The 26,264-nt window shown below is 43.6% G+C and overlaps 1 protein-coding gene across 1 annotated transcript in view; it reads right to left on the bottom strand.

The window, feature by feature from the left end:
• Positions 1-2,508: 2,508 nt before the first annotated feature.
• LOC138282975 (GTPase IMAP family member 4-like) overlaps positions 2,509-26,264 on the bottom strand; it is a 114,373-nt gene continuing 90,617 nt past the window's right edge. The window contains exons 6-7 of the mRNA XM_069221063.1: positions 22,004-22,150; positions 2,509-3,016 (exon numbers count right to left, since the gene is read on the bottom strand). Of these exons, the coding sequence (XP_069077164.1) occupies positions 2,954-3,016; positions 22,004-22,150 (210 nt within the window). The 3' untranslated portion in view covers positions 2,509-2,953. The remainder of the gene's footprint in view (positions 3,017-22,003; positions 22,151-26,264) is intronic.

Here is a 26,264-nt window from a genome sequence, read left to right on the forward strand (position 1 = left end):
GCAAAACAAGTGCTATTGCCCCTTGTCTTTCTCTACATTTTTTCCTTCCAAATATAGGAGAGTGTGTAAAAAAGACATCTATTTGCGAAATTCCCTATAATTCACATGCTAGTATGGTCACTCCGGAATTCAGAGATGTGCAAATAACCACTGCTCCTCAGCACCTTATCTTGTGCCCTTTTTGGAAATGCAAAGGTTTTCTTGATAGCAATTTTTTACTCTTTATATTTCAGCAAATTAATTGCTGTATACCCGGTATAGAATGAAAACGCACTGCAGGGTGCAGCTCATTTATTGTCTCTGGGTTCCTCGGGTTCTTGATGAACCTACAAGCCCTATATATCCCCACAACCAGAGGAGTCCAGCAGACGTAACGGTATATTGCTTTCCATAATCTGACATTGCAGGGAAAAATTACAGAGTAAAACGTAGAGAAAAATTGATGGTTTTTTCACCTCAATTTCAATATTTTTCTTTTTCAGCTGTTATTTTCTGTAGGAAACCCTTGTAGGATCTACACAAATGACCCCTTGCTGAATTCAGAATTTTGTCTACTTTTCAGAAATGGTTAGGTTTCTGGGATCCAGCATTGGTTTCATGCCCATTGCTGTCACTGACTGGAAGGAGGCTGAAAGCACAAAAAATTGCAAAAATGGGGTATGCCCCAGTAAAATGCCAAAATTGTGTTGAAAAATTGGGTTTTCTGATTCAAGTCTGCCTGTTCCTGAAAGCTAGGAAGCTGCTGAGTTTAGCACTGCAAACCCTTTGTTGATGCCCTTTTCAGGGGGAAATCCACAAGCCTTCTTCTGCAGCCACTTTTTCCAATTTTTTTGAAAAAAACAAAATTTTCACTGTATTTTGGCCAATTTCTTGGCCTCCTTCAAGGGAACCCACAAAGTCTGGGTACCTCTAGAATCCCTAGGATGTTGGAAAAAAAGGACGCAAATTTGGCTTGGTTAGCTTATGTGGACAAAAAGTTATGAGGGCCTAAGCGCGAACTGCCCCAAATAGGCAAAAAAAGGCCTGGCACAGGAGGGGGAAAAGGCCTGGCAGCGAAGGGGTTAAAGTGCTGGGTGAGGCCTATGTTTCAGAGGTTTTCTAGAATGACCGTAGAGTTTGGTTGAGTTTGGTGTTCAAGGTGAAAAAAGGTAAAATTTGAAATTTGGGGGCACCAATCTCAAATTTTGAAAAAAATGATTATAACTTCTGCAAAGCATGAAGTTTGATTGGCTTAGTACACCATGATTTAATTTGAATATTTATTGCTGGCCCATTTAGAGCCTATGGAGTTTGATCACAGTTATGTGAAATATATGTACTAGTTGAGCTGATTTTTTCCAAAATGTTCTCAGGAGGAGAACCCCCTCCACCCTAAACCCTTCAATGAAGTATTCAGACTCACTTGTTTTGCTTGCTCTGTACGTTTCAGGGAAAACGCAAAGCCCCAACAGATCAATGTTTAGAGATCACCGCCTGTCACTGCAAGAACAGAAGGCAAACGCTGGCCTGAGAAGCGAGGGTTTCTGAATTTTTTCGCTGGGGAGCTGACATTATGGTTTAGGTTTTGTAAAATAAATTCAGCAGTGCAAAGTGATTAAATAAAACAGTAACTAAAAACAAATACATTTTGAAACAAGTTGTTGTTGTGGTCCTTTATTCTGAATGCTTGAAAATGGTTTTAGAAAAAAAAATGCCTGTATGGTTGACAAGTGCCCAGCTAATGATCTTAAACCAAACTCCTTTACCAATAAGGATGAGTGTAATGCTATATGTGCCCCTCAAATCATTTGTCTCTGCTTCTTGCATAAAGGTAGTAAGAAACCTGCCGCACACCCCACCAGCCTTGATATATGCCCACCCATGCCCATCCTTAACACCCCAAATTGTAAAATAAATACTTGACCTGCCACCTATTACCACCCAGCTCAACAATGTCCACCCACACACAAATCTAAATATTAAATGCAAATACCTAGCCTTGAGGAAGCCACCCCAACATATGCCCTCTTCTCTCCCCGCATTCCACTCCCACCATCCTCTGAATATTGCCAACCAACGCCTGTAGTTAATTAAAAAAATAGAATACCTGGACTCCTTCCTCCCACCCACAAAACCCTCCAGACCATCCCATGCTCTCCCTGACCAATCCCTTGCTTTCCACTCTCCCATTGTGAGTGGTTAGCTACCACCCTGCTCACAGCGGCTCTGTGACAGAGTAAGGTCGTGGGGTGATTCAAGTACATTATTGGATGGAGTGGTCAGGAAGTGAAGTGGCGTTTGCAGAGAATGCTATGACTCCTCATTTCTCCTTCTTATATATTTAATTAACAGAAACCACCTCAGTATGTACAACCATTTCCAAATCTCTCCATGTCTATATGGAAATTTCTATGTATGTGGTAGTATGAGCACTGTTAACTTTCATTTCTTTTCAAACTTTATTTTAAAACTGTTGTAGGAAAGGCTAATGCAGCAGATCATGCAAATAAATATGAGACACTTAAGAGGGGTAATCTATACATTACTTTATTTCATCTTTAACATGCAGTGACACACATATATATACTATATATCAAAATAGTTCATCAGTTACACAGAGATGGGAGTTTTTATTCAGGTTTATTTCACGTCACATAATGAAATGCAAATATCGATCTTCATTCAGCAACAACACGCCCATCCCAAATCAATGAATTCAGTGTTAGGACAGTAAAGCACACATATTAATCTATATTAATTTATGACGTAGTGAGATGAACTGTAGTTTCAACTTTATTCAAATCGAGAGTGAGATAGTCTGCAATTATCATGATTTGCAAAATGAGAAGCAGTTTTTTTAAATTTATTTAATTGCAGTGTGAAAAAGTTGAGAATTATTAATATCTAGTTTTACAGTGAAGTGACATCCCATCTTCATCCTTCTTATTTAAAAGTGGTCCAAATCCATCTTCATTTATGGCAGAGAAGGAAAAGTGAAGCCTTTGGAATTTTCCCAGGGGTAAGGAATCAAGTAGGTCTGCAGAGAAGGGAAATCAAGGCCCATTAGAGCCATTAAAATAACAGTTATGTAAAGTACTGTACAGGGGTATCTTTCAGCAATAGTCTGGCATGGCATCGTGGACCATATAAACGTACAAGGTCTCGCCCATTGTCAGCAGTTACACAGTTTTTAGGAACTTACACAGATTTTTTATTTTAAGAGCAAAAGAAGAAACTTAAGTGCCTGAAAATAAACAGGTTTCATTTAATGACTCTAAATTACAGGCTTTTCAGTCGTGAATATTTCAGCATTTTGTGATAATCTATTAAAATGACTTTTCTCATTTAAGGTATCTTTGTATAGCATGTACAGCTTGTTAAATGAGAATCAGAGGAGCGGGTGGTTCATGGGGATCTTAGCAAAAAATACAGACGAATCTGACAGCCTGTTTAAAATCACCATTGTATCCTGAATACCTTACTTTCCTTAAAGATAATAAAGTTGGTAGATTTTCTATTGTTGTACAATTCATCAATCAGAGATTCAAACTTCATCTTCTGGTGAGTCGTATGAACAGTTAGCACCCATCTCTGAATCACCCCCAAAGTAGAGCTGCAAATGGCCCATGCTTTACAGAACCTTTCAAGCAAGCACCTAACAATAGGAAAGGAGAACACTTTTGGACTTTTACTGTGCGTGACTCTGACTACCTGAGTCTCATTCACTCTAAATTCTGAGAAAGTCGACTGAGTCCTGACTCTCAGTGTTCACCTATTAAGATAACACAGCTGCCACACAGCTGAGGTCAGAAGCTCTGGGCTGGCTACACGTGAACACACGTGCATCTATGTGTATGAGCTGAAAGTGTGGAAATACTTTTTAGCTCAGCCCAGTATCTGAGCCAGGGTAGTGTGTTGCAGAAGGGACCCCTCAGGGAATGTAAGTGACCTGGTGCAGACCCTATAATGTGAGAATACATACGTACTCTACATCTGTAGTGATGTCTGAAAAGTCAGTGTGCTCAGTGCGTTATACCTTGTGGACAACATCTGTGTAACTTCACCGTCAGTTATCAACTTTTAGGGTTATCAGGTACACCGCGTGCAGATCCACTTTCACTTTTGTGGTATCTGTGCTCTTTATAGCACTGCAAGAATTGTCTTATTTTCCTGACAGCCATAATCGGATTTCATGCATTTGTGCCCTGTACTGGGGCAAGTTAGTACTTTAGTGGCCAGCAGGAGGCTCAAAGGCCTCACCACATAACAGAGCTTACCCAAGTTACTGGGAAAGGAATGGGTAGGGAGGAAATCTGCATGTGTTAATTAAACCTTCTTACTGCACGTGACATGGGCATGCCCAAATCCATAGAAACAAAGGAAGAGAGCTAGATCTCAGAAGCCAAACACAAGTGGGGTTCCTGTTTGAAATTTTAGTGGGAAGGGACTAGGCAGTTATGCCATTTGGGGTGGGGCTCAGGCTCTCAGGGAAGGTCTTTTCATAGTGCAATTCAAATCTCCATCTTTAAATGTCAGAGAATGCTGTACAGGAGGGTTGAAGCAGGGGATGACAATGACGTGGCACGCTATGATTGGGCAGAGATGCCTACCTTTCAGTCCTTTCCACCCTCACATAAAAGCCCCTTGTGAGGACGTGTGGTGTATTACATGGTGTGGTTTTGCAATTTCACCGTGGAATACACTCATGAAACCAACTTGGGTTCAGTTAGGCTTGTTTGCTAAATATTAGTCCAGCTCTGGGTAACTGCAGCTTGGAAAAGTTAAGCTTAACCAAAGCAACAAGTGTGAAGTATTTAGAAGTACCAAAAAAATGAAATAAAAAAGTCGCTCAACACAAATGAAATTAGAAATCAATAAATAAAAAACAAAATGAACAAAATCCACCAGAAACTTCAGGAGATACAGGAGTGAAAAGTAAACCTCGGTGTCTCACTTAAAAAAGCAAACAAGCATTGATATGTGCAAAGTAAGCAAGCTTTGCAAAACTTATAAAGATTTGTGTAGCTGCTCGGTTTGCTTTGGGCAACCAAAGCTGACAGGAGGAAGGTCAGGTGGACCAATGAAGAGTAATAAGATAGTTACCTAAGCACCAAAGTAGCCTCAGTCCAGTTCCACAAGCTATCGGCAAACTGTCATAGACTTCAATGGAGTGGTCTTGGTGCAAGGGGTACAGGATGTTGAAAATGCTTTAAGATGCTGAGGATGCTTCGCGGTTGAAAGAGGTCTCTCTGGAGCTACTCTTCGATCATGGTCCAGGTTGGGCAACTTTGGCCACAGGGGTCAATGTCCCCTGAAGTCTTTTTTAGTCTAGCAAAATTCCAGTTGCCACTGGACTACTTGTCTCCGGTCACAGCAAAATCAGTGGTTCCCTTTGGGTGAAGGCTAATGTCCGTCTTGGGCAACCAAACCGCACTTTAACAATTCTCCCATGATCAGGACTCAGGCGTAATTGTTTAGCATCAGGACATCGTCTTTTGGACTGCATGTCACCACTGGTTAGGCGATTTTGGCTACTTACTGGGCACAGTAGGCTACTTCAGCTTTTGTGGCCCTGGTGGGGTAACAGCAAGTCAGCCAACTCGCTTTTGGAGTTCACCTTTTCTGATTGGGGCTCTAGAGTGACTTTTTATTGAGCCAGGCACCACAGTCACAGTCTTCCCTTTAATAGCACAAGGATCAGCAGATGCAATCCAGAGGTTGGTATAGCCTCTCTTGCCAGGTCCAGGGAACAACCAGCAGTCCTTATTCAGTTCTTGCTAGTCCGGTTGTGAGCTGAGGTATGGATGCCAAGATTGTCATATTTATGCCCAGAACGTGCCCATGTGGGATAGGATGGTTACTATCCCAAGGGCTACTGCGACCTTTCCCACCGATGAGGTCTGCTTGCACAGTGTGGCATCTAGGTATACTAGAATGCACTTTTCTGCCCACTGCCTAGATGGCTGGATACCTCTCTCAGGCCTATATTTATACTCGGTTTGAGCTGAATTAGCGTAATTTTGTTTTACGCTAGTTCAGCGTAAACCTAACTCCATATTTATACTTTGGCGCTAGACACGTCTGGTGCCAAAGTTATGGAGTTTACGTTGTTTTCTGGAGGGGAAAACCTACCTTGCATCAGAAAACCTACCTTTCCATCCAGAAAAAGGACAATATGGCCTTTGCGCCATATTTATCCCCCGTGCTAAAATCCAGCACAGGGGATGGGAGCCTTAAATAATGGGTCTGGGCAGGCGTAAGGGGACCTGTAAGCAGATTTCCATGGTCAGAGACCACGGAAATTGCCCACAGGTGCCCTTCCCTGTCCCCACCCACCCCTACCCACACCAGGAGGTCACTTAAGGATGGGGAAACCATCCAAGGTAAGTCCAGGTGAGTATTTATTTTTTCATCCAACACCGCTCAGGGGCCCTGACTTGGGGCCCCCTGCACGGCACTGGCCCCAATGGCCATGCCCAGGGGACAGCTGTCCCCTGGGAATGGCCATTGGGGTGGTGGGCTTGGCTCCTGTCTTTACTAAGACAGGAGCCAAGTCCATGGGGCTTATGCGCCAGAAAATGGAGCTACATTGCCTAGAGCCAATTGTTTTGCCTCTAAACAGTGTAGCGCCATAATTTGGCACCCAAGCCCTGGTTCCCCCTATGCCTCCCCGGCCCTGTTACCATCCTTTCCGAGGACGCTAACAGGTCCTTAGCGCCGGCATGCACCATTCCATAAATATGGCACCCAACTGGCGTCTAGGAATGGCGCTAGCCGGCACTATACTTTTTGGCACAAACCTGTGTTAGCGCAGTCTTGCGTCAAAAAGTATGAATATATGCCTCAGTGTGCAGAGCATGGTAGCCCACACTAGCGGGGTAGCTTCATGCCCCATGGAAGAAACGATTTGGCTACTGGCTTCCCCTCTCTGTTCCCGACGCCAACCTGTCTACTTCAACAAAACAACAGCCCCTCTTGTGTGTGTCCACCATTTTCCCTTTAACACCTTGGGTGCCAAGGATGTAATGGTTACGTCCGGTGGCACAACACTGGGGCGCCACAGACATAACCATTTGGTCCTGGTACCAGCCCATGGGGGGAGCACTAGCGCTCCCCCCATGGGCCTCCCACTCACCCCCCCCAGGGCAGGGATGGTAGAGGAATCACTTCCCCTACTACTCATGACCCCCATCTAATGGGATCAGTGCACGATCGCGCGCTGACATCATTAGAGGGTGCCAGTCATGCTGGAAGCCATTTGCTTCCAGAGCATCTTAGGAGAAAGAGGTAAGTGTCTCCTCCAGCCGGGGGGGGGGGGGATTCCTCTAAAAGAGGCATCAGGGGAAAGGAAAGGGATTTCCTTTCCCTCGATGTTTCTTTCAGCATTCCAGGAATGCCCACTAGACACCAGGGATTTAACTTTGATCAATTACTTGTATTCGGGAGCAGCCCCTTGTGCAAGGGTAGCTCTCCTTTGGGGGGGAACATTTTTTATGCCATTTCTGCCCCCCTTGGGGGCAGATCGGCCTATTAATTGTAGGCTGATCTGCCCCTGAGGGGGGCAGAAGCCACGGTGACACCAGGGATTAATTTTATTTGTTTTTTTTTCTGTTTGGGGGCTACCCCTTGGGCAAGGGTCACCCCCCCTAGAGGGGGCACACAACTGTTGACCATTTTTGTCCCCCCTTAGGGGCACATCGGCCTATTTTTTTTTAGGCCCATCTGCCCCAAAGGGGGGCAGAAGCCACTAAGGCACCAGGGATTCTTTTTGTTTCATTTCTTTATGTGGGGCGGCCCCTTGGGCAAGAGTTGCCCCCCCAAAGGGGGGCATATGACTGTTATCCATTTCTGCTCCCCTGGGGGCAGACCACCCTATTATTTGTAGGCCCATCTGCCCCCAAGGGGAGCAGAAGCCAGTGAGGAGCCAGGGATTTCTTCGTTTTTTTTTGTGGGGGAGGGCCCTTGGGCAAGGATCACCCCCCAAAGAGGGCAAACAACTGTTTTTGTTTTTGGACCACCTGCCCCCAAGGGGGGCAGAAACAACTAAGGTGCTAGGGATTGTTTTTGTTTCTATTGTTTTGTTTTGGGGGGCGGCATCTTGGACAAGGGTCGCCCCCTCAAAGGGGGCACATGACTGTTGGCCATTTCTGCCCCCCTTGGGGGCAGATTGGCCTATTATTTTTAGGCTCATCTGCCCCTAAGGGGGGCAGAAATCACTAGACACCAGGGGAAATTTCTAAATGTTTGGTGGCGGGGTGTTTGTCAACTGGCAAAGTATTTGCATTTGTGATTATAATGTTTTATTTCTCCTTTTTGTTTTAGTTCAAAGCTTTTGCTTCCTTTGTTGTGACTCCTTGCGGTTTTGGCAGTTATTGACCAGCAGTTTGCGTAGTTGCATGTTTTAGGTATGAAAAAACAATTTACTTCAAATTAATTGTGTTGCCATACATGAATTATTTTTTGTAACTGGTGTACTAAATGCAGGATGTGTGTGAAATTGTCCTTCGATTTGTGCACAATGATATGTGTTCTCGTATGTGTAATTTTCTTTTCTTTTTCCTTTTTAGTGGGATATAATTGGTGATTGCTGTTTCTCTGCAAAGTAGTTGGTGGTGAGTCTAGCTTTTTCAGGCAAGTGAGTGGTATTGTTTTTGAGTTTATAACTCTTAGTGATAATGCCACACAGTGCTGGTTGTTAGTGGTGCATTTGTACAGTTACTTTTCGTAGGAAGGATCATAGCTAGCCGCAGGGTGACTGCTCAGCAGGTTGTTGGTGTGCTTTTTGAGTCGTCTTCTGACCATGATTATGAGACTGACTCTGCATCTGAGGCAGAGGAGGAAGTGCAGGATTCTGGAAGTGAATTTTCTGACAGAAAGGAATCATCTGGTGATGAAGCCACTCGCAGTGCTGATGAAGGGCCTGTTTTAGAGGCGGACAGTGATGTGCCAATGGTGCAGCAGCCAGCGGCTGAAAGGCTTCCCATTGAAAGACCTGAACTCTGGGTTGCCCCAAACATGGAGCAGCCACAGTTGCCTGCGTTTACTGGTCTCCCAGGGTGTAGAGTGAATACAGAAAACTTTTTGCCTGTCAATTTATTTGCTTTGTTTATGGATGATGTATTTTTGGAAAAGATTGTGGAGCAGACTAATTTGTATGCAAAGCAGTATTTGAGGGACAACGGTGCCAGACTTAGGCCACACTCTAGAGCTAGCCGGTGGATTCCCCCAAATCTGGAAGAGTTGAAAAGGTTTTTGGGTTTAACTTTTTTGAGGGTGCTGATAAGGACACTGTCACTGTCTTCATATCGGTTTACTAGTCCCTTGATGGCAACTGTTATATTTCCTGCAACTATGAGTGGTAGCCCTTATGCGCTTCTTCTTCGGATGCTGCATTCTGTTGATAATGCTTTAGTCTTGCCACAAGATCACCCTGATCCTGACCATCTTTTTACGATTAGATCTGTCCTTGATCAATTTCGGTTTTCTGAGGTCTATGTTCCAGGGAAAGAAATAGCTGTGGACAAGTCTTTGGTCCTGTTCAAGGGCTGTTTGTTTTTTAGGCAGTACATTCCTAACAAGTGGGCACAGTATAGAATTAAATTGTATATGCTGTCTGAAAGTAATACAGGATATGTTTATAAATTCCTGGTCTACACTGGTAGGGATTCCAGTATTGACCTCCCTGGTTGTCTGCCCACTTTTGGAGTTAGTGAGAAAATTGTGTGGGAATTTGGTAGACGACTGTTTAACAAAGGTCACCATTTGTACCTATATAACTTCTACACTGGAGTGCAATTGTTCAGGGAATTGTTCAGAATGGACACTGTTGCTTGTGCCACAATCCGTTCTAACCGTAAAGTCTATCCAAGGGAGCTTGTCTGTAAAGAACTAGAGAGGGGACAGTGCAGTGCCTTGCGTAATGAGGAGCTGCTAGCTGTGAAATTTGCAGACTGGAGGGATGTCTACATGCTGACTACCATCCATGGTAAGCGTACTTCCCCTGTGACTGTTTGGGGTCAGGTTGCTGAAGTTCACAAACTTGCGTGCATTTTGGACTACAATAAGCACATGGGTGGTGTAGATAGAGTAGATCAGAGGTTGGAACCTTACACTGCTGTTCGTAAGGCTTACCTTTGGTACAAAAAGTTAGCTATTCATCTTTTCCATTTGGCAACTTTTAATGCTTTTGTTGTGTTCAAGGATAGTTCTCCAGAGTCAAGGATGACATTTGTGAAATTTCAGGAGTCTGCCATAGCGAGCCTTGTTGTGGTGGCAAGAGTTCCTAGCGAAGCAGTGGTGGAGGATGTGGCTAAATTGAAAGATCGCCACTTTCCTGAGTACATTCCTCCCACGCCCAAAAAAGACTTTCCCGCTAAGAAATGTAGAGTCTGCACCCGAAGAGGTATCCGGAGGGAGACACGAATGTACTGCCCCGATTGTCCTTCAAAGCCTGGGCTGTGTGTGGCCGGCTGTGTCAGGAGTTACCACACCTAAAATAATTATTGGGAACTACCGTGAGCGTAAACTGCCTATTTTATATTTTCATATGTTCAGTTTCACTATTGGCATTACTGTCATGTATTTAGTTAGAGCTTTTGTGTTTGTAGTTTTGTATTTACTTACAATTAGTTAGTGGTTTCTTTTTTGTTAAACAAAGTGTGTTTTTTTGTTTAAAAAAAGTGATGGCGGTTTGCGTGGAGTGGCGCTTTTCTAGCGGTGTAAATAGTTACTAGCTGTTGGCCACTACAACACACTGCCAGCCAAACGCCAGTCCACAGACTCTGTCAGCTGGTGTGATTGCTTTGTCAGGCATGTGGGCGTATGAAAGTGATGGGCCCTTGAATGTCAGTGACTGTTGATGCGAGTGTTGTAATGCGCTGGGCCCGCGGATGGCGGCCTGAATGGTCTTGTGCATGTCATGTATGAAAGGTGTGTGAATGGAGCGGTTGGTGCCTTGATGTGGCTTGACAGCTCACAAGCTGTGAGTCATTAGTTCAGTTTTGTGGCCTTTCGGTTATTAGCAGTGCATTTCATTTTTGTGAAATCTCTTGTTAATAAAATTTGATCCACTGAACCATCACTCACCCTCGTGCCAAATGCAACAAGTATGTGTTGTAAAAAGGAAAAAACCTCCTCTGCTGTAATCAGGCATTGAAGCACACCCGTGACATGCTAGCTGTCTCGGGTGGGACCCCGATGATGAAGCATGCCACCAACTAGGTTGGTGGGTGAGGGGTCTTTTAAACATAACCTAAGTGCGTTTCATTTCACAATTTTAGTGTTTGGATCAACACAGAAGTAAGAGTGTTTGTAGTGTGTTTACTTCTTCTCTAGGGAAAAAGTACCAACTCTAGATTAGTTTGAAAACTGGCCACCGGTGGAGTCCGGGGAGCTGTGGCTTTGTGGATCGCTCAACATTTTCTTGCCCAGACTCCTCTGCAAACCTCAAAATTTGCCTTAAAAATCATTTTCCTCACTTTTCTTTGTAGGATCACCACGCCGGCACAAATTCCCTACCACCCAGCATTTCCCTCAGTCTCCCAAGTAAAATGATACCTCACTTGTGTGGGTCCCCAAACCAGAGTCAGCCTAAAAATGTATAATAAAAAAAATTGTGCTTATCAACTTGCTGTGCTAGCCCCTCAATCTCTACATGTTTGTGGCTCTTCCCTGTTGCAGGCAGCTGGGCCACTCACACAAGTGAGGTATAATTTCTATCGGGAGACTTGGGGGAACGCTGGGTAGAAGGAAGTTTGTGGCTACCCTCAGATTCCAGAACTTTCCATCACCAAGATGTGTGGAAAAAGTGTTTTTTTTGCCAAATTTTGAGGTTTGCAAAGGATTCTGGGTAATAGAAACTGGTGAGAGACCCACAAGTCACCCCATCCTGAACTCCCCTAGGTGTCTAGTTTCCAAAAATATACAGGTTTGCTAGGTTTCCGTAGGTGTCGGCTGAGCTAGAGGCCAAAATCCACACCTAGGCACTTTCCAAAAAACACGTCTGATTTCAATGTAAAAATGTGATGTGTCCATGTTGCGTTTTTCTGTCACTATGCCTACCCACACAAGTGAGGTACCATTTTAACCATTTTAACGGGAGACTTGGGAGAACACAGAACAGAAGAACAAGTGTTATTGCCCCTTTTTTTTCTATACATTTTTCCCTTCAAATATAAGACAGTGTGTAAAAAAGACATCTATTTGAGCAATGCCCTGTAATTCACATTCTAGTATGGGATTCCGGTATTCAGAGATGTGCAAATAACCACTGCTTCTCAACACCTTATCTTGTGCCCATTTTGGTAATACAAAAGTTTCCTTGATACCTATTTTTCACTCTTTATATTTCACCAAATGAATTGCTGTATTCCTGGTATAGAATGAAAACCCACTGCAGGGTGCAGCTCATTTATTGGCTCTTGGTACCTAGGGTTCTTGATGAACCTACAAGCCCTATATATCCTCACAACCAGAAGAGTCTAGCAGACGTAACGGTATATTGCTTTCAAAAATCTGCCATAGCTGGAAAAGGGAATAGAAAAAAAGTTTAGACAGAAAGGGCTATTTTTTTCACCTCAATTTCATTTTTTTTATTTTAGCTGTTAATTTCTGTAGGAAACACTCAAGGATCTACACAAATGACCCCTTGCTGAATTCAGAATTGTGTCTACTTTCCAGAACTTTTTAGCTGTCCAGGATCCAGCACTGGTTTCACACCCATCTCTGTCACTAACTGAAAGGAGGCTGAAAGCACAAAAAATAATAAAAATGTGGTATGTGCCAGTAAATACTTACTACTAAATCAAATATGCCAATCAGGTATAACCAATCGTAGACACAATTTACACTGGGAGGACTTGCACTTTAGCACTGGTCAGCAGTGGTAAAGTGCCCAGAGTACCAAAAATCAGCAAAAACGAAGTCCAGGACACAGTCAAAAATACAAGAAGCAGAGGCAAAAAGACACACCAAGGATGCCAGGTCTAGCAAGGAGCATCCCACGATACAGATGTGCCTCCTGGGTTTTGTGACACGAACCAAGCAGAAAAACCATGCGGAAAAGGTGCTGGAATTAGGCCTAGCCATTGCTAAAAAAAAAATTCACAGCTCAATGCTGGATGACCAAACGGTCTCCTACCAGGAAGCAATGGCTATGGGAATTCACACAGTGGATAAAAGCAGAATGCGGAGTCTGTGATCAGTTGATATACAGTGGGAACAATCAAGGAGGTAGACGGGAGTGGGCAAGGATGGAAATCCGGATACAGCAAGAGTCCAAAAGATTGAATGCGGAAAACGCACAAGATGCTGGGGAAGAGTAGCCCAGCAATGATCCGAGAGTAACAGGGGAGATGGGATGTACTGGGTACAGTAGTATCACTAGGGGACATATGTAGAAGGATTGTCACAGGATGAATGCTGAGCTCTGGCTCGATACAAACAACAACAATGGAAATGTGACTGTCCACTGGCTCTCTGAAGGGGGGATTGGGGGCTGTTACTATTGTACTGTGTCAATGTTAACTTGAAAATCAATAAAGGAAATATGAAAAAAATATAGAACCCTTCATAAGTGTTAACTCTGTTACACTTTATCCAGCCCTCCAGTGACTTCACAAAAGCATCAACAAAGTCCACCCATATCTGTATAGCCCCTTTGCGAGTGTCCTTAAACATTTGCTTGCACTCTTCCTGAGTAAGACTAAACAACTCAAAGAGTGCCTCCTTAATGTGGAGATAAGATTCCACTACCTCATCCTCGAGTGCTAAGGCCCTAGCCATCCACACTGTTGGGACCAGTTTCCACAAAAGGGACCCCCAGTGTCGGGCACCCACCCCTCTCATCCTTCAAGCCCTCTCACAGGATGCTAGCCAACTTTTCCTCTGTCAAGGCCAATTTCCTCCCCTCAAAATCCAGGAGACTTATACGGACCTCAAGGTTTTTGGGCCCCCTTTCTCTACTGAAACTCTTCTCACTGCCAGATGGGGAGGGCCTCCTTGGACAGATAGGAGGGGTCAGGCTGTCACTGAACCCTCCTCATCCACTTCTTCAATTACTTTTCTGTCCTCCTCTTCAGGAGTGATTTCATGTTCAAGTCATTCTTGGGCTCTCCTGGTTTCTTCCTAAGTCCTGAGGGTCTTCTACGGGTCCACACTTTTGGCAGAGATGGCTCAACTGATTTTTCTTTCCTTGCACAGTGCCCTCAGGTCATTGATCCTCATAAAGGGATTTGTGTACCTTCACAAGCTTTTAGGAAACTTTTTTTCAAATTTTGGAAACTTGCTTTGGATATTCAGAACTTGGAAAAACTTTAAAAAGTTCTTCTTAGGTGTCGAGTTGGTGGATTTTTCAAGTGGCTACTAACTTATTAATTGTCTGCTACTGCTAAACATATCTTCTGGATCCCACCGGTATGTGAAGAATTGTGATGTATTATATTGTGTGGTTTTGCGCACTCACTGTGGATTACACTCAAGAAACCAACTTGGGTCTGTAAACTATTTGCTAAACCTTAGCTCAAGGTACCAACTTTAGCACTTCCATTCATAAGGTAGCACTGTACTCAGCAGCTAGCTTTTCTATAATAAAAATGACAATTTGGGGGTTTACTGTTAGGACATATAAAAATACATGTCCTGCTTTTTAATATACAGCACCTGCCTTAGGACTTGATAGGCCAGCTTTAGGGGTGACTTTACATTAGAAATGGGGCTTTGGGCTACAGTGCTGATGGGACTAATAAACTTGCAGGTCCTGAGCACCTCAGGTACTATATATCAGGGACTTATGAGTAATAATATTTGAAGAGTACTCTGCAAGATTTAGTTCCACTCCTGTCAGCCACATACTAATACGCCAAGAGTACTCATGTTTCAGAGCTGTGCCTGTAAGCCACATACTAATATTCCAAGAGTACGTCTCAAGATTTAGAGGAGCACCTACCAGTCATGTACTTATATTCCAAGAGTACTCATCAGATTTTAGAACAGCACTTACCATCTACATACTAATATTCCAATAGTACTCAGGGTTTAGAGCCACACCTGTCAGCCATATACTAATATTCCAAGAGTACTTCTCAGTTTTCAAAGCCTTCTTACCACCCAAATAATAACATTCCCAGAGTAAACTTCAGAATTTAGTGCTAGACCACCAGCCATATACTAATATGGCACGAGTATTCTCCAGATTTTGCAGCCCCTTTACCAGCCACATACTAATATTTCAAGAGTATGTCTAGGTTTTAGAGCCCTCTTACCAGCTATACACTAATATTACAAGAGTATTCCTCAGGTTTTGAAGCCAGTCATGTGAGCATCCTACTAATATGTCAAGAGTACTTTTCAGGTTTTAGAGCTGCACCTACCAGCCATGAACAAATATTCCAAGAACACTCCTAAGGTTTTAGAGCAGCACCTGACACACATTAATTCAATGCTTGGTCTCTCAGGCCTAACCCACAAGCAAGTCAAGCCAAGTCCATTTCAAGTTTTGCATCTATTAAGAGGTCCACAGAAACAACACAATACAGTGAATTCATGATTAATACAAATTTATAAAACTTCTACAAAATTCAAATATTTTAAAACAATACATTTCATTCACTGGTGAAAATAGCAACTGTTGGGCTTCTGCAAAAGATCACACGTTAGGTTTTAAAAATTGACAAAGTAAGTGTACTGCTGCACATATAAAAACAAAATATTTAAAAACTTGGATAACATTGTTACATGAATCACAAATTCTATCTTTAGCTGGCATGTTTTCCCAGGTATCTGTTAAGTATCTGAGTGTAAAATATTCATTCCTAGTAGAAAAAAACAAATGGCTAATTCCATGGTCTAAATTCCAGGTTAGAAACTGTTGAGGTCTATTCTGAGTTAGAGAAACAGCAATTAAATTAAATATATACATTTTTGGGCAGAAATCACTATTGAGCACACAACTAAAATTACCTACACATTTTGTCAACAGACTTTTGAATTGCCATCCAGATCTTTAAAGTATCTTGTTAAGTCTCCCCAATACATAAGACAAGTTTCCCCTAATGAATCACCGCCAATAATACCTGTGCTAAAGACTAACCAGACCGCCTTTCAGCCTAAGAGCTTGGACGGGTGCGTGAGTGTTCAGAGAGCACAATCTTCGTAAAACTTGACCCTCAGTTTTATCCACGAAGCTTAATTTCCCTACTTTGACTATTTCCGTGGTATATGAAAGGGTCAAAGGGACCTTTATACGATGCACCACAACCCTATAGTCAAAGTGTTCAAAGAATTATAGAGCAATCGAAGGACATCAGCATGACAAGCAGTCTTCTCCAAAGATGTCCTACATGGTCTTTTTCATGTAGGGAACTCAAAAAAAGTTTCCCTACGTATGGGTACTTGTTCACTACCTCAAAGGTCTCATTATCTTACATTGCCTACACCCCAAGCAGCCACAGTATATCAGCAGCATGGGACAGGAAACTGTCTCTCCTGCATCACATGAGCCCTGGCCCCCCCATGTACTGGTTTAAGTCTACAATATGTCTCTGTTGTGTGAATGCCTCTAGTAATGTACCACAGTCAACTACTATCTATCGTTTTAAATACAGCACCCATCACTGTACAAAAAACTCTGTGATAGGAGAACTGATGCTGGGAGGAAATTCGATATTTGATTCGGGCATTTTTGGCAATCGTTACTTTAAACACCCCCAGCCTGTCCATTCTAGGGAGACTGTGCCAAACCTTCAACCCATTTACTTAGAGTCAACCTCTCAAGACTACTGGTTACAACCCACTTTTACTACACTAATAAAATGAAAGAGCTCCAAAGAGATACAAAATGTTACCAAATACAACAATATCTATCACTGAACAGTGTTGGGGGTTAGCTTCATTATTGTATAGTAGACTTGATATTCACATGTGAAACAGTAAATACATATGTAGGAAACAGTTCCTGCTCCTCATTTCATCATTCCAGGTGTCTTCCTGGACCAACAGCCCCTGCTTTGAGTCCCAGAAAGATGTTTTAGAAGTTAATCCACAGTACAACTCTTTTTGACATTGGTGACTACAGTCCTCATGAACAAGCCAAGGCACGACTATTGCTTGGTGGCAACTGATCTATCATCAGGAGGTACAATCGGTTTTACTCGAATGAAGGATGATCTTGCAGAGAGCTGCTGCTGCCCAAGGTGGGGCATCCTGCCACTAGAGATTATGGCTGATACAGAAAGAAAATTAAATGGAATACAAAAGATTTTGGATGCTTTTAAAGAATGCTTCTGAGGGACCTGATGAAGTTCATGTGGTAGCGTGTTCTACTTTGGTGCCACACAAGAGAAAGCAAAGCCACCAAGTCTTGATTGCTTGACCCGGGGGACTTTCAATAGTCTAGACTATGAAGATGTGAGAGCTCTAGTATACGCCTAGGGCAGGATAAAGCTCCGGAGGTATTCTGGCCCTTTACTGTATAAGGCACAGAAAGTAAGTACTAGTGCCTTAAAGATGATTTTTTTTCTGATTAGGCAACCAATGGAGGTATCTGGGCCATGAAGAAATAGAGTGGTGTTTGGGTAGGTTCAAAATGAATCTACCTGCAAAATCCACAGACCCAGGATAAGATACATAGAGAGCTCCAAATATAGGGCGCTCCTGAGGTTCAGCCTAGGTGTGATTAATGAATGGACTATAGTTTCCCGAGTAGAAGGAGGCGGAATGTCAAATATTTCCCTTAATGCTTTCAGCAGAGTGAAGCATGGCAGAGATAGACACAATCTGGTATTTCAAAGACATATCTTGGTCAAATGTGGGAGTTAGGATTCTAAGTGCTCTGCCTAAGGTAGGGGCATTGCCTAATTCCGAGGGCCACCATGCGGAGGACCTGAAATTGGATGTGCAGATAAATGTATTTTATTCTCTTTACCATTTAGCTTAAGATAGTTTTCTTACATCCGCCGCTAATCTGGGGACTGTCTGACATCCTCTATGGAGACTGGCTAACTGCTTTATGTGCAGAGTGAATAGGGTGGGGCTTAAGGAGTAAATATGGGAAACAGCATATCTTAGTTGCCTAGCAAAAGATGTAAAGGAAGCAAGAGCAACTATCTGAAAGTGATCTAAGAGGAATGATGCAAGAGCAGGACTTCCTATTCCAAGCTGATGCAGATGTCCCAGCACATTTGGTGAGAGACCGTATTGAAGGCTGCAGAGAAGTCAAGAAGGACGAGTGCCGCTGCAACTCCGCAGTCCAATACTGAAGAAATGTACTGCTAAAAGAGCACATAGGTCAGAGTCTCGAATGAGAGACACTGAGTAACTAAGCTGATTCAAAGAGTGATACTTATTGGCTAAATTATTTTTTCAATGCCTTTAAGGCAAGAAAAATTTGAGTGCTGGGCCTAAAGTTTGACAGTTCTTAGGGTCCATAACAGGGTTAATGAAGTAAAGATACTCTTAAGAAGTCTATTTTCCACAGTGCAGCAACTATTGCCAAGCTAAAGATAAATATAGGAGCTGACAAAGGTAGGTGCTGATACAATCCAGACCTAAATTCCTGACTGAAGAGAAGCAGGAGCCCATGGGAGAGACTGACGTTCTCTTGGCCAAGGCTAATCTGGTTTCCTCCATTGTAATCAGACTAAAATTGTAAAGCCACTGTAGTGAAGACCTGAGGCTGAGAAAGTACAGATAAGGGGTTTTCTGAAATAATTTGTGAGAAAAAGGTATCAGTAAAGGTGGAGGTTTTAATAGAACAGGGTTATCACATAATTCATTAGAAGAATGGGTGGTCTTTTAGAAGGCTAGGGGACGAAGAAAGGAGTTAATTATGGTGAAAGTGTTTTTGGGTGAGTTTCTGTTATAAATGGGTTCTTTGGTTGGCAGTCAGGTTACCCCCTGTCCAAGCAAGGACCCTCACTCTAGTCAGGGTAAGTCACACACAATACAAAGTATCCTGTGCCCACCCTCTGGTAGCTTGGCACTGAGCAGTCAGTCAATCCTTAGAAGGCGATGTGTAAAGTATTTGTGCAATAAATCATACAATAACACAATATAGCACCACAAAAATACACCACACAGTGTTTAGAAAAATAGATAATATTTATCTGGGTATTTGCAGGTCAAAACGATAAAAGATGCAGTAAGAAATTGTAGAGCTATCACTGAAAAGTGATATGAAGTGTCTTAAGTCTTTAAAAAGCAAACAAAGTCTCTTTCAAGCACAAAGTACCTGGTTTGGACTGACATATCTTCGCAAAGGGTCGCAGAGGAGGAGATGCGTGGAAAAATGGTGTGTGCGTCGGTTTCGCCCCTTCACACACGGACTTGCGTCGTTATTTTTCACGCGGGGAAGACGTGCGGCGATTTCCGCTACGCGGACAGGTCTCCTCTGTGGGTCGCAGGGTTTTCAGACGCCCCGAGGTCTGTGCGTGGAATCCTGGGCTTGTTGACCGGCTGCGCGTCGTTCCGGTGGGCTGTGTGTGGAATTTTCTTCCTCACGGCAGGCGCTGCGTCAATTTCCCCTCTGGAAGTCGGGCGGCGTTGTGCTGCGTCGATTTTCCCTCTGGCAGTCGGGCGGCGTTGTCCAGACAGGCCACGCGTTGCAGTTCCGGTTGCACCGCAGGCGCCGCATCGATCTTTTCCCCGCGAAGTCGAGCAGCGTCTTTCCGATTCGGCGTGCGGTGAATTTGTCATCGCGGAACAAGCTGTGCGTCAAATTTTTCGTCGCACAAGGGGTCCAGTTGAAAGAGAGAAGTCTTTTTGGTCCTGAGACTTCAGGGAACAGGAGGCAAGCTCTATCCAAGCCCTTGGAGAGCACTTCTGCAGCAAGGCAAGGGTTCAGCAAGGCAGCAGGGCAACAGCAAGGCAGCAGTCCTCTGTAGAAAGCAGTCAGGTGAGTCCTTTAGACAGCCAGGTAGTTCTTCTTGTCAGGGTGCAGGTTCTGGTTCAGGTTTCTTCTCCAGGAAGTGTCTGAGGTGGTAGGGCAGAGGCCCTGTTTTATACCCAAATGTGCCTGTGAAGTGGGGTAGACTTCAAAGAGTGGCTTAGAAGTGCACCAGGTCCCCTTTCAGTTCAATCCTGTCTGCCAGGGTCCCAGTAGGGGGTGTGGCAGTCCTTTGTGTAAGAGCAGGCCCTCCACCCTCCCAGCCCAGGAAGACCCATTCAAAATGCAGATGTATGCAAGTGAGGCTGAGTACCCTGTGTTTGGGGTGTGTCTGGGTGAATGCACAAGGAGCTGTCAACTAAACCGAGCCAGATGTGGATTGTAAGGCACAGAAAGATTTAAGTGCAAAGAAATGCTCACTTTCTAAAAGTGGCATTTCTCAAATAGTAATATTAAATCCAACTTCACCAGTCAGCAGGATTTTGCATTACCATTCTGGCCATACTAAACATGACCTTCCTACTCCTTTCAGATCAGCAGCTACCACTTCAATATTGTATGAGGGCAGCCCCAATGTTAGCCTATGAAGGGAGCAGGCCTCACAGGTACATATCCTGCCTTTTACCCACACAGCACCCTGCTATATGGGTTACCTAGGGCACACATTGGGGGTGACTTATATGTAGAAAAAGGGGCGTTTTAGGCTTTGCATGTACTTTTAAATGCCAATTCGAGGTAGCAGTGAAACTGCACACACAGGCCTTGGAATGGCAGGCCTGAGACAAGGTTAAGGGGCTACTTAAGTGGGTGGCACAACCAGTGCTGCAGGCCCACTAGTAGCATTTAATCTACAGGCCCTGGGCACATACAGTGCACCTTACTAGGGACTTATAGGTAAATTAAATATGCCAATCATGGATAAACCAATCAACAGTACAATTTACACAGACAGCATATGCACTTTAGCACTGGTTAGCAGTGGTAAAGTGCTCAGAGTTCCAAAGCCAACAACAACAGGTCAGGAAAAATAGGAGGAAGGAGGCAAAAGGTTTGGGGATGACCCTGTAAAAAGGGCCAGGTCCAACAGTTTCTAATTGCTGCTTCATATAGGATTCTAGAATTAGGGTCAAAGCTTATCCTCCACTGTCATTCCATTCTTCCACAATTTTATTTTGCTTCCTTAAGTACTTGCACCTCAGTGTGGAGACTATCTCTTGACTCCTTGATACAATCTCTGAGTGTGAGAGGTGTTTGAAAGTATTCCTTAGATATATTTAATGTAGTGTTGTGTCAAGGCTGAATATGCTCTCAGGTATGATAATTAATTATGAGAGCTTTGGTTATCAACACGCTCAAGTTAAGGTTATTCAAACCAATTTTATTTTATTTAAAGTTAATGTATAATTATATTAAGGTTGAATATTTTATTTATGTAATCATAATATAAAGAAATGTTTGGCTGTGGGGTAACAGTGGGATTAAGCAAAAGTTAATAATTAAATGTTATTTCGTCCATTATTCTTGGAATAAATATAATTAGTTTTAGTTTTTAGTGGCAAAGATGTAATGGTATGTCAGATTAAGTTTACCTTTCAGTAATAAGGGTAACACTTATTAGAGATTTAATCCTGTCAAGGACAATGGTAATCATGTATCCCTATACAGACCCCTGCTAGGGGTCAACTGTGGAGCAGGAATACCACATAAACTTCAGTGCCAAAGATAGACTCCATGTTCAGCAGTAAAAAACAGACGTCTTACCATCTCATTGTCCCTCAAGAACTCTGCATCCAATAGTCAAGATGAGAATGTGTGATGATCAAACCATTCTCTTCATAACTGAAAGACCTGTTCTAAGCAGCAGGAAACACCCACCCACAGCCACAGATAACATACTTCTCTTGTGGTGCCATATATTTGACACCAAAGTGTAAGATGACCGCACATGAACTTCATGTGCAGCAGCAAAGATGAGCATATCTTATTCTGTACCGACCCTGCATGGCATCCACATCCTGCAGGCGTAGGGGGGCATGCCTTACGCTGCATGTGAACTGCTCTTCCCAAAGTATGACTTGGACCATGTCAGCAAGCTCTCCCTTTCCTGTGTCCAAAGTTAACAAGGTCTTACAACCTCTTCCTTACCTTTGGAGTGTGGCTGTTTTGAAAAGGATGATATAGACTGTTTTCATGCCAGTTATGTGAGGTTTCAAGAGAAAGAGGTGTAGAAGGATTGAGAAGACAGTGGTATGCTCCTCTGTATCCCTGATATTGTGGTGATGACTCTTGCGCCTGTAAATTGAAAACAGGAAAGGGTATTAGAGAAGTTCGTACAGACTTTTATCATTTTCAGCATAATGTGTTAGATATCTGTTACTTGCATTACAATCTAGAGCATGGGCAGAACTCAGTCGGAAGCAGAGCCATGAAATATTTGATGTTAGAAAATGAGCTACAAGTATTTTGAACTGTGCCGTGAGTGCCAGCAGCAACAACTGGTGACTGCACAGGAAATGGAAACCCATGTAAAACTGCATTTTCTGTTAACCCATTTCTCTATAATCCATCCCTTCATTCCCTGTGGATAGCACTGCGTGATAGTGTGTTTATCTCACAGGTGATAAAAGAAAGCTCAGCATAGGACCAGACAGGAAGTAAGACAAATGCCCTGCACTCCCACCTATGTGTTGTTTCCCTTAAATCCTACCCTCAAAATATGAACGCACTAAGACTAGACAGTAATCCACCCTTTAATACTACATCTAAGGCTCCCCAACTTTCAGAGCTGCAGTGCCAGGGACAGACTAATATTCAAAGCAATGCTGCCCAGGTTTTAGAGCGTCACCTGGGTCTTCCACGCCAAACCTACATGCAGGCAGGGAATAATAACCATCTGCTACCAGCCCGAGCAATGGAATCAGATAGTCCCCCACACAGTAGCAGCACGTCAACCATTGTTTCAGTCTGCAATGTGTCTCCTTTGTACCACTGATTCTAGGCACCGTCAAACCCTCAGCATCTCCAATCTTCCTGGTCTAGGGACTGACTCTTCTTACAGATATAGTAAAAATACTCCACACACATATCGCTCAAACACCAAAACTTCTACTTTCACCTTGTTGGACTAGCCCTCTCTGCAAGGTCATCCCCAAACTGTTTGCCTTCACCCCTCCTGTTTTCTGAACTTGATTCTGTTGGACTTTAGGACTCAGTGCACTTTACCTCTGCTAATCAGTGGTGCTTGTGCTCACTCCCTAAAAAATGGTCAAATTGTATTAAACCTGATTGGCATATTTAATTTACTTATACTTACCTAGTAAAGTAGTATACCATATACCCAAGGCTGGCAAATACATTAAGGCCCGTATTTATACTTTTTTTGCGCCGCATTTGCGTCGTTTTTTGACGGAAAAACGGCGCAAACTTGCAAAATACCATTGTATTCTGTAGGTTTGCGCCGTTTTGCGTCAAAAAGCGGCGCAAATGCGGCGCTAAAAAAGTATAAATACGGGCCTAAATGCTACTAGTGGGCTTGGAGCACTTTTTGTGGCACCCACGTAAGTAGCTCATTAAAACATGCCTCAGGCCTGGCAGTGCAGCCTGTGCATAGTGTTAAACTGCTAATAAGACTTTGCAAATTAAACCCCCTGCAAGACCTAAAACACCCTTTTTATTACATAGGGTCACCATTAATGTAGACCCAAAACAGTCCTTAGGGCTGGGTGCATTGTATTTAAAAGGATAGACATGTACTTTTAAGTTTTACATGTCAGGGTAGTGAAAAACTCCCAAATTTGTTTTTCACCACTATGAGGCCTGCCTCTCCCATAGGATCACATTTGGCTACCTTATTTCATTTAATAAGTGATAACTTTTGTTTGGAAGCAGGCAAAAATGTCATGTTTGGTGTCTACAGAATTGTAATTGTATATCCTCTTTAATGGGAAAATTGAATTTTAAGCTACAATTCTGAAAATGCCACTGTTAGAAAGTTGCAAGAAGAACAGATGATGGATAGAATGCTGAACAAATTAAACATTGACCCCTGTCACAGATCTGGGTTAAATCTACTGTGCTTTTGCTCGCATTGCCATTCCAGTTTGACCCAGCCATATGCTAATCAATCTTGACCCTACTCCCCCTGGGAACAGTCCAGCCCAAACTGCCAGGCTAGGTCCTCCCTGGACCAGAAACAAGTAGCCTGGGACCGGTTTCAGGGAATCACCCCTCATCAGCCAGGCTAGATGGAATATGGGCCATGACATTCTAGTATGACCCAGCAATATGCAAATCAGTCTTGACCCTGCTCGCTCTGGGAGCAGTCCAGCCTGAACTGCCAGGTCAGGTCCTTCCTGGATCGGAAACAAGCATCCTGAGACCGGTTTCAGGGTCTCACCCCTCATCAGTAAGTGTAGCTTGAATTCGGTGGCATAGCAAGCACAGGACCCACGTCTGGGCATACCCTTCCCACTTAGGGCAACACATGCAAAAAGAACAGATGATGGACGGAATGCTGAACAAATCAAACATTCACCCTCAGATGCAGATCTGGGTTAAATCCATCCTTATTTTGCTCGCCATGGCATTCCAGTTTGACTCATCAATATGCAAATCAGTCTTGACCCTGCTCCCCATGCAAACAGTCCAGCCTGTACTGCCAGGACAGGTCCTCCCTGGACCGAGAACAAGCATCCTGGGACCAGTTTCAGGGTATCAACCTTCATCAGCCAGGCTAGTTTGAAGCCGGTGGCATAGCGAGCATGGGATCCACGTCTAGGCATACCCTTCCTATTTAGGGCAACAAATGCAAAAAGAACAGATGATGGGTGCAATGCTGAACAAATCAAATATTCCCCCACGGTCACATATCTGGGTTAAATACATTGTTATTTTGTTTGCCATGCCATTCCAGTTTGACCCAGTCATATGCAACTCAATCTTGACCCTGCTCCCACTGGGAACAGTTCAGCCCAAACTGCCAGGCTAGGTCCTCCCTGGACTGGAAACAAGTATCTTGGGACCGGATTCAGGGTATCACCCATCATCAGCCAGGCTAGCTTGAGTATGGGCCATGTCTTTTTAGTACGACTCAGTCATATGCAAATCAGTTTTGAGCCTGCTTCCTCTGGGAACAGTCCAGCCCGAACTTCAAGCCGAGGTCCCCCCTGGACCAGAAACAAGAATGTTAGCATTTTCTTGTCCTAACCAGTTGGTGTCTGCAGCCTATTTCCTGGGTAACATGACTAGGTGTAGTTGGCAGCTGAGCTTTGTGTATTCCTTGCAGACAGCCACACAATAAAGGGACTGGCTGTTGTCAGGATGGGCCATCCAAGCATGATGGGTTGGGCGAAGCTGTGCACAGTACAACTTGTGCTTCAAAGACAGTGCCTCAGCACACAACAAACACACACACAGGACTGGCTTTCAACTAATGGGACTATCATGCACTGCATTTACCACAATGCATCTGGGCAAATTGTGCACTGCTATGCCAGGCAGTCTGCTTACTCTCTTTGTTGTGCTTAGAATTCCTGGCTATGAAAGGTTCACTGCCACTCAGGTCCATTTGGCTTGAGGATCAGAGGCAATCAGGGGCTGTTTTTCGGCTCTTGGTTCCTGGGTAGATAAGGCCACAGGAAGCAGGGGATGAGCAAACAGCCCATCACCTGTTTGTAAGAGTGTACCAGCATTCATGTCATAGGCCACAGTTCTCTGCTCACAAGCCTTCTCCCTCAAGCTGCAGGCTGACCTTCTGTAACTAGCTTCATCCAGGGAATGTGACCAAAATGAACCTTGTGTTTCATTGAAATTCTCTCAGTCTAAAGCAGCACATACAGCAAGGACAGGTGGGAATGGACAGCAGTGCAGGGGACATGCATGGAAAGAAAGACCACCACTCCAACTAACACCAAACATCTGGAAAGCCACACAGACTTAGAGGGGTTATGGAGGATACCACACCTCAAGTATTCAATTACTGTTTCACACACACCTCACAGCCTCAAAGGGCTTCAGTGGCACAGTCATTAGCCTATACAGATTTCCCCAGGAAAGTACATATACAATCTCTTTCCTAGGATGAAAGTAAAAAGGCCTGAACCCCACACCTATAATTCAGCTGTCACCATAGCGTAGCCATGTCATGGTGCACTCACAGTCTGGAAAGAGGGATGTGTGACGGAACAACGATAGCAATTATAACAAATGCTTTTAGAACGAAATTCAAGTGTCTTTACAGCGCAAGTCTCCACAACTATTGTTTTTTTTACAACAAATGTGCCTTTACAACCAATTCCTTTACCATGAAAATGTAAGCATTTTACTGGTTAGTATAAAACCCTTTTTAAAATATATATATTTGTATATTGGGTTTATACTTACTTATGCAATTTCTGCTCCTTTCAGT

Source organism: Pleurodeles waltl, chromosome 2_2, assembly GCF_031143425.1.
Source record: "Pleurodeles waltl isolate 20211129_DDA chromosome 2_2, aPleWal1.hap1.20221129, whole genome shotgun sequence".
Lineage (NCBI taxonomy): Eukaryota > Metazoa > Chordata > Amphibia > Caudata > Salamandridae > Pleurodeles > Pleurodeles waltl.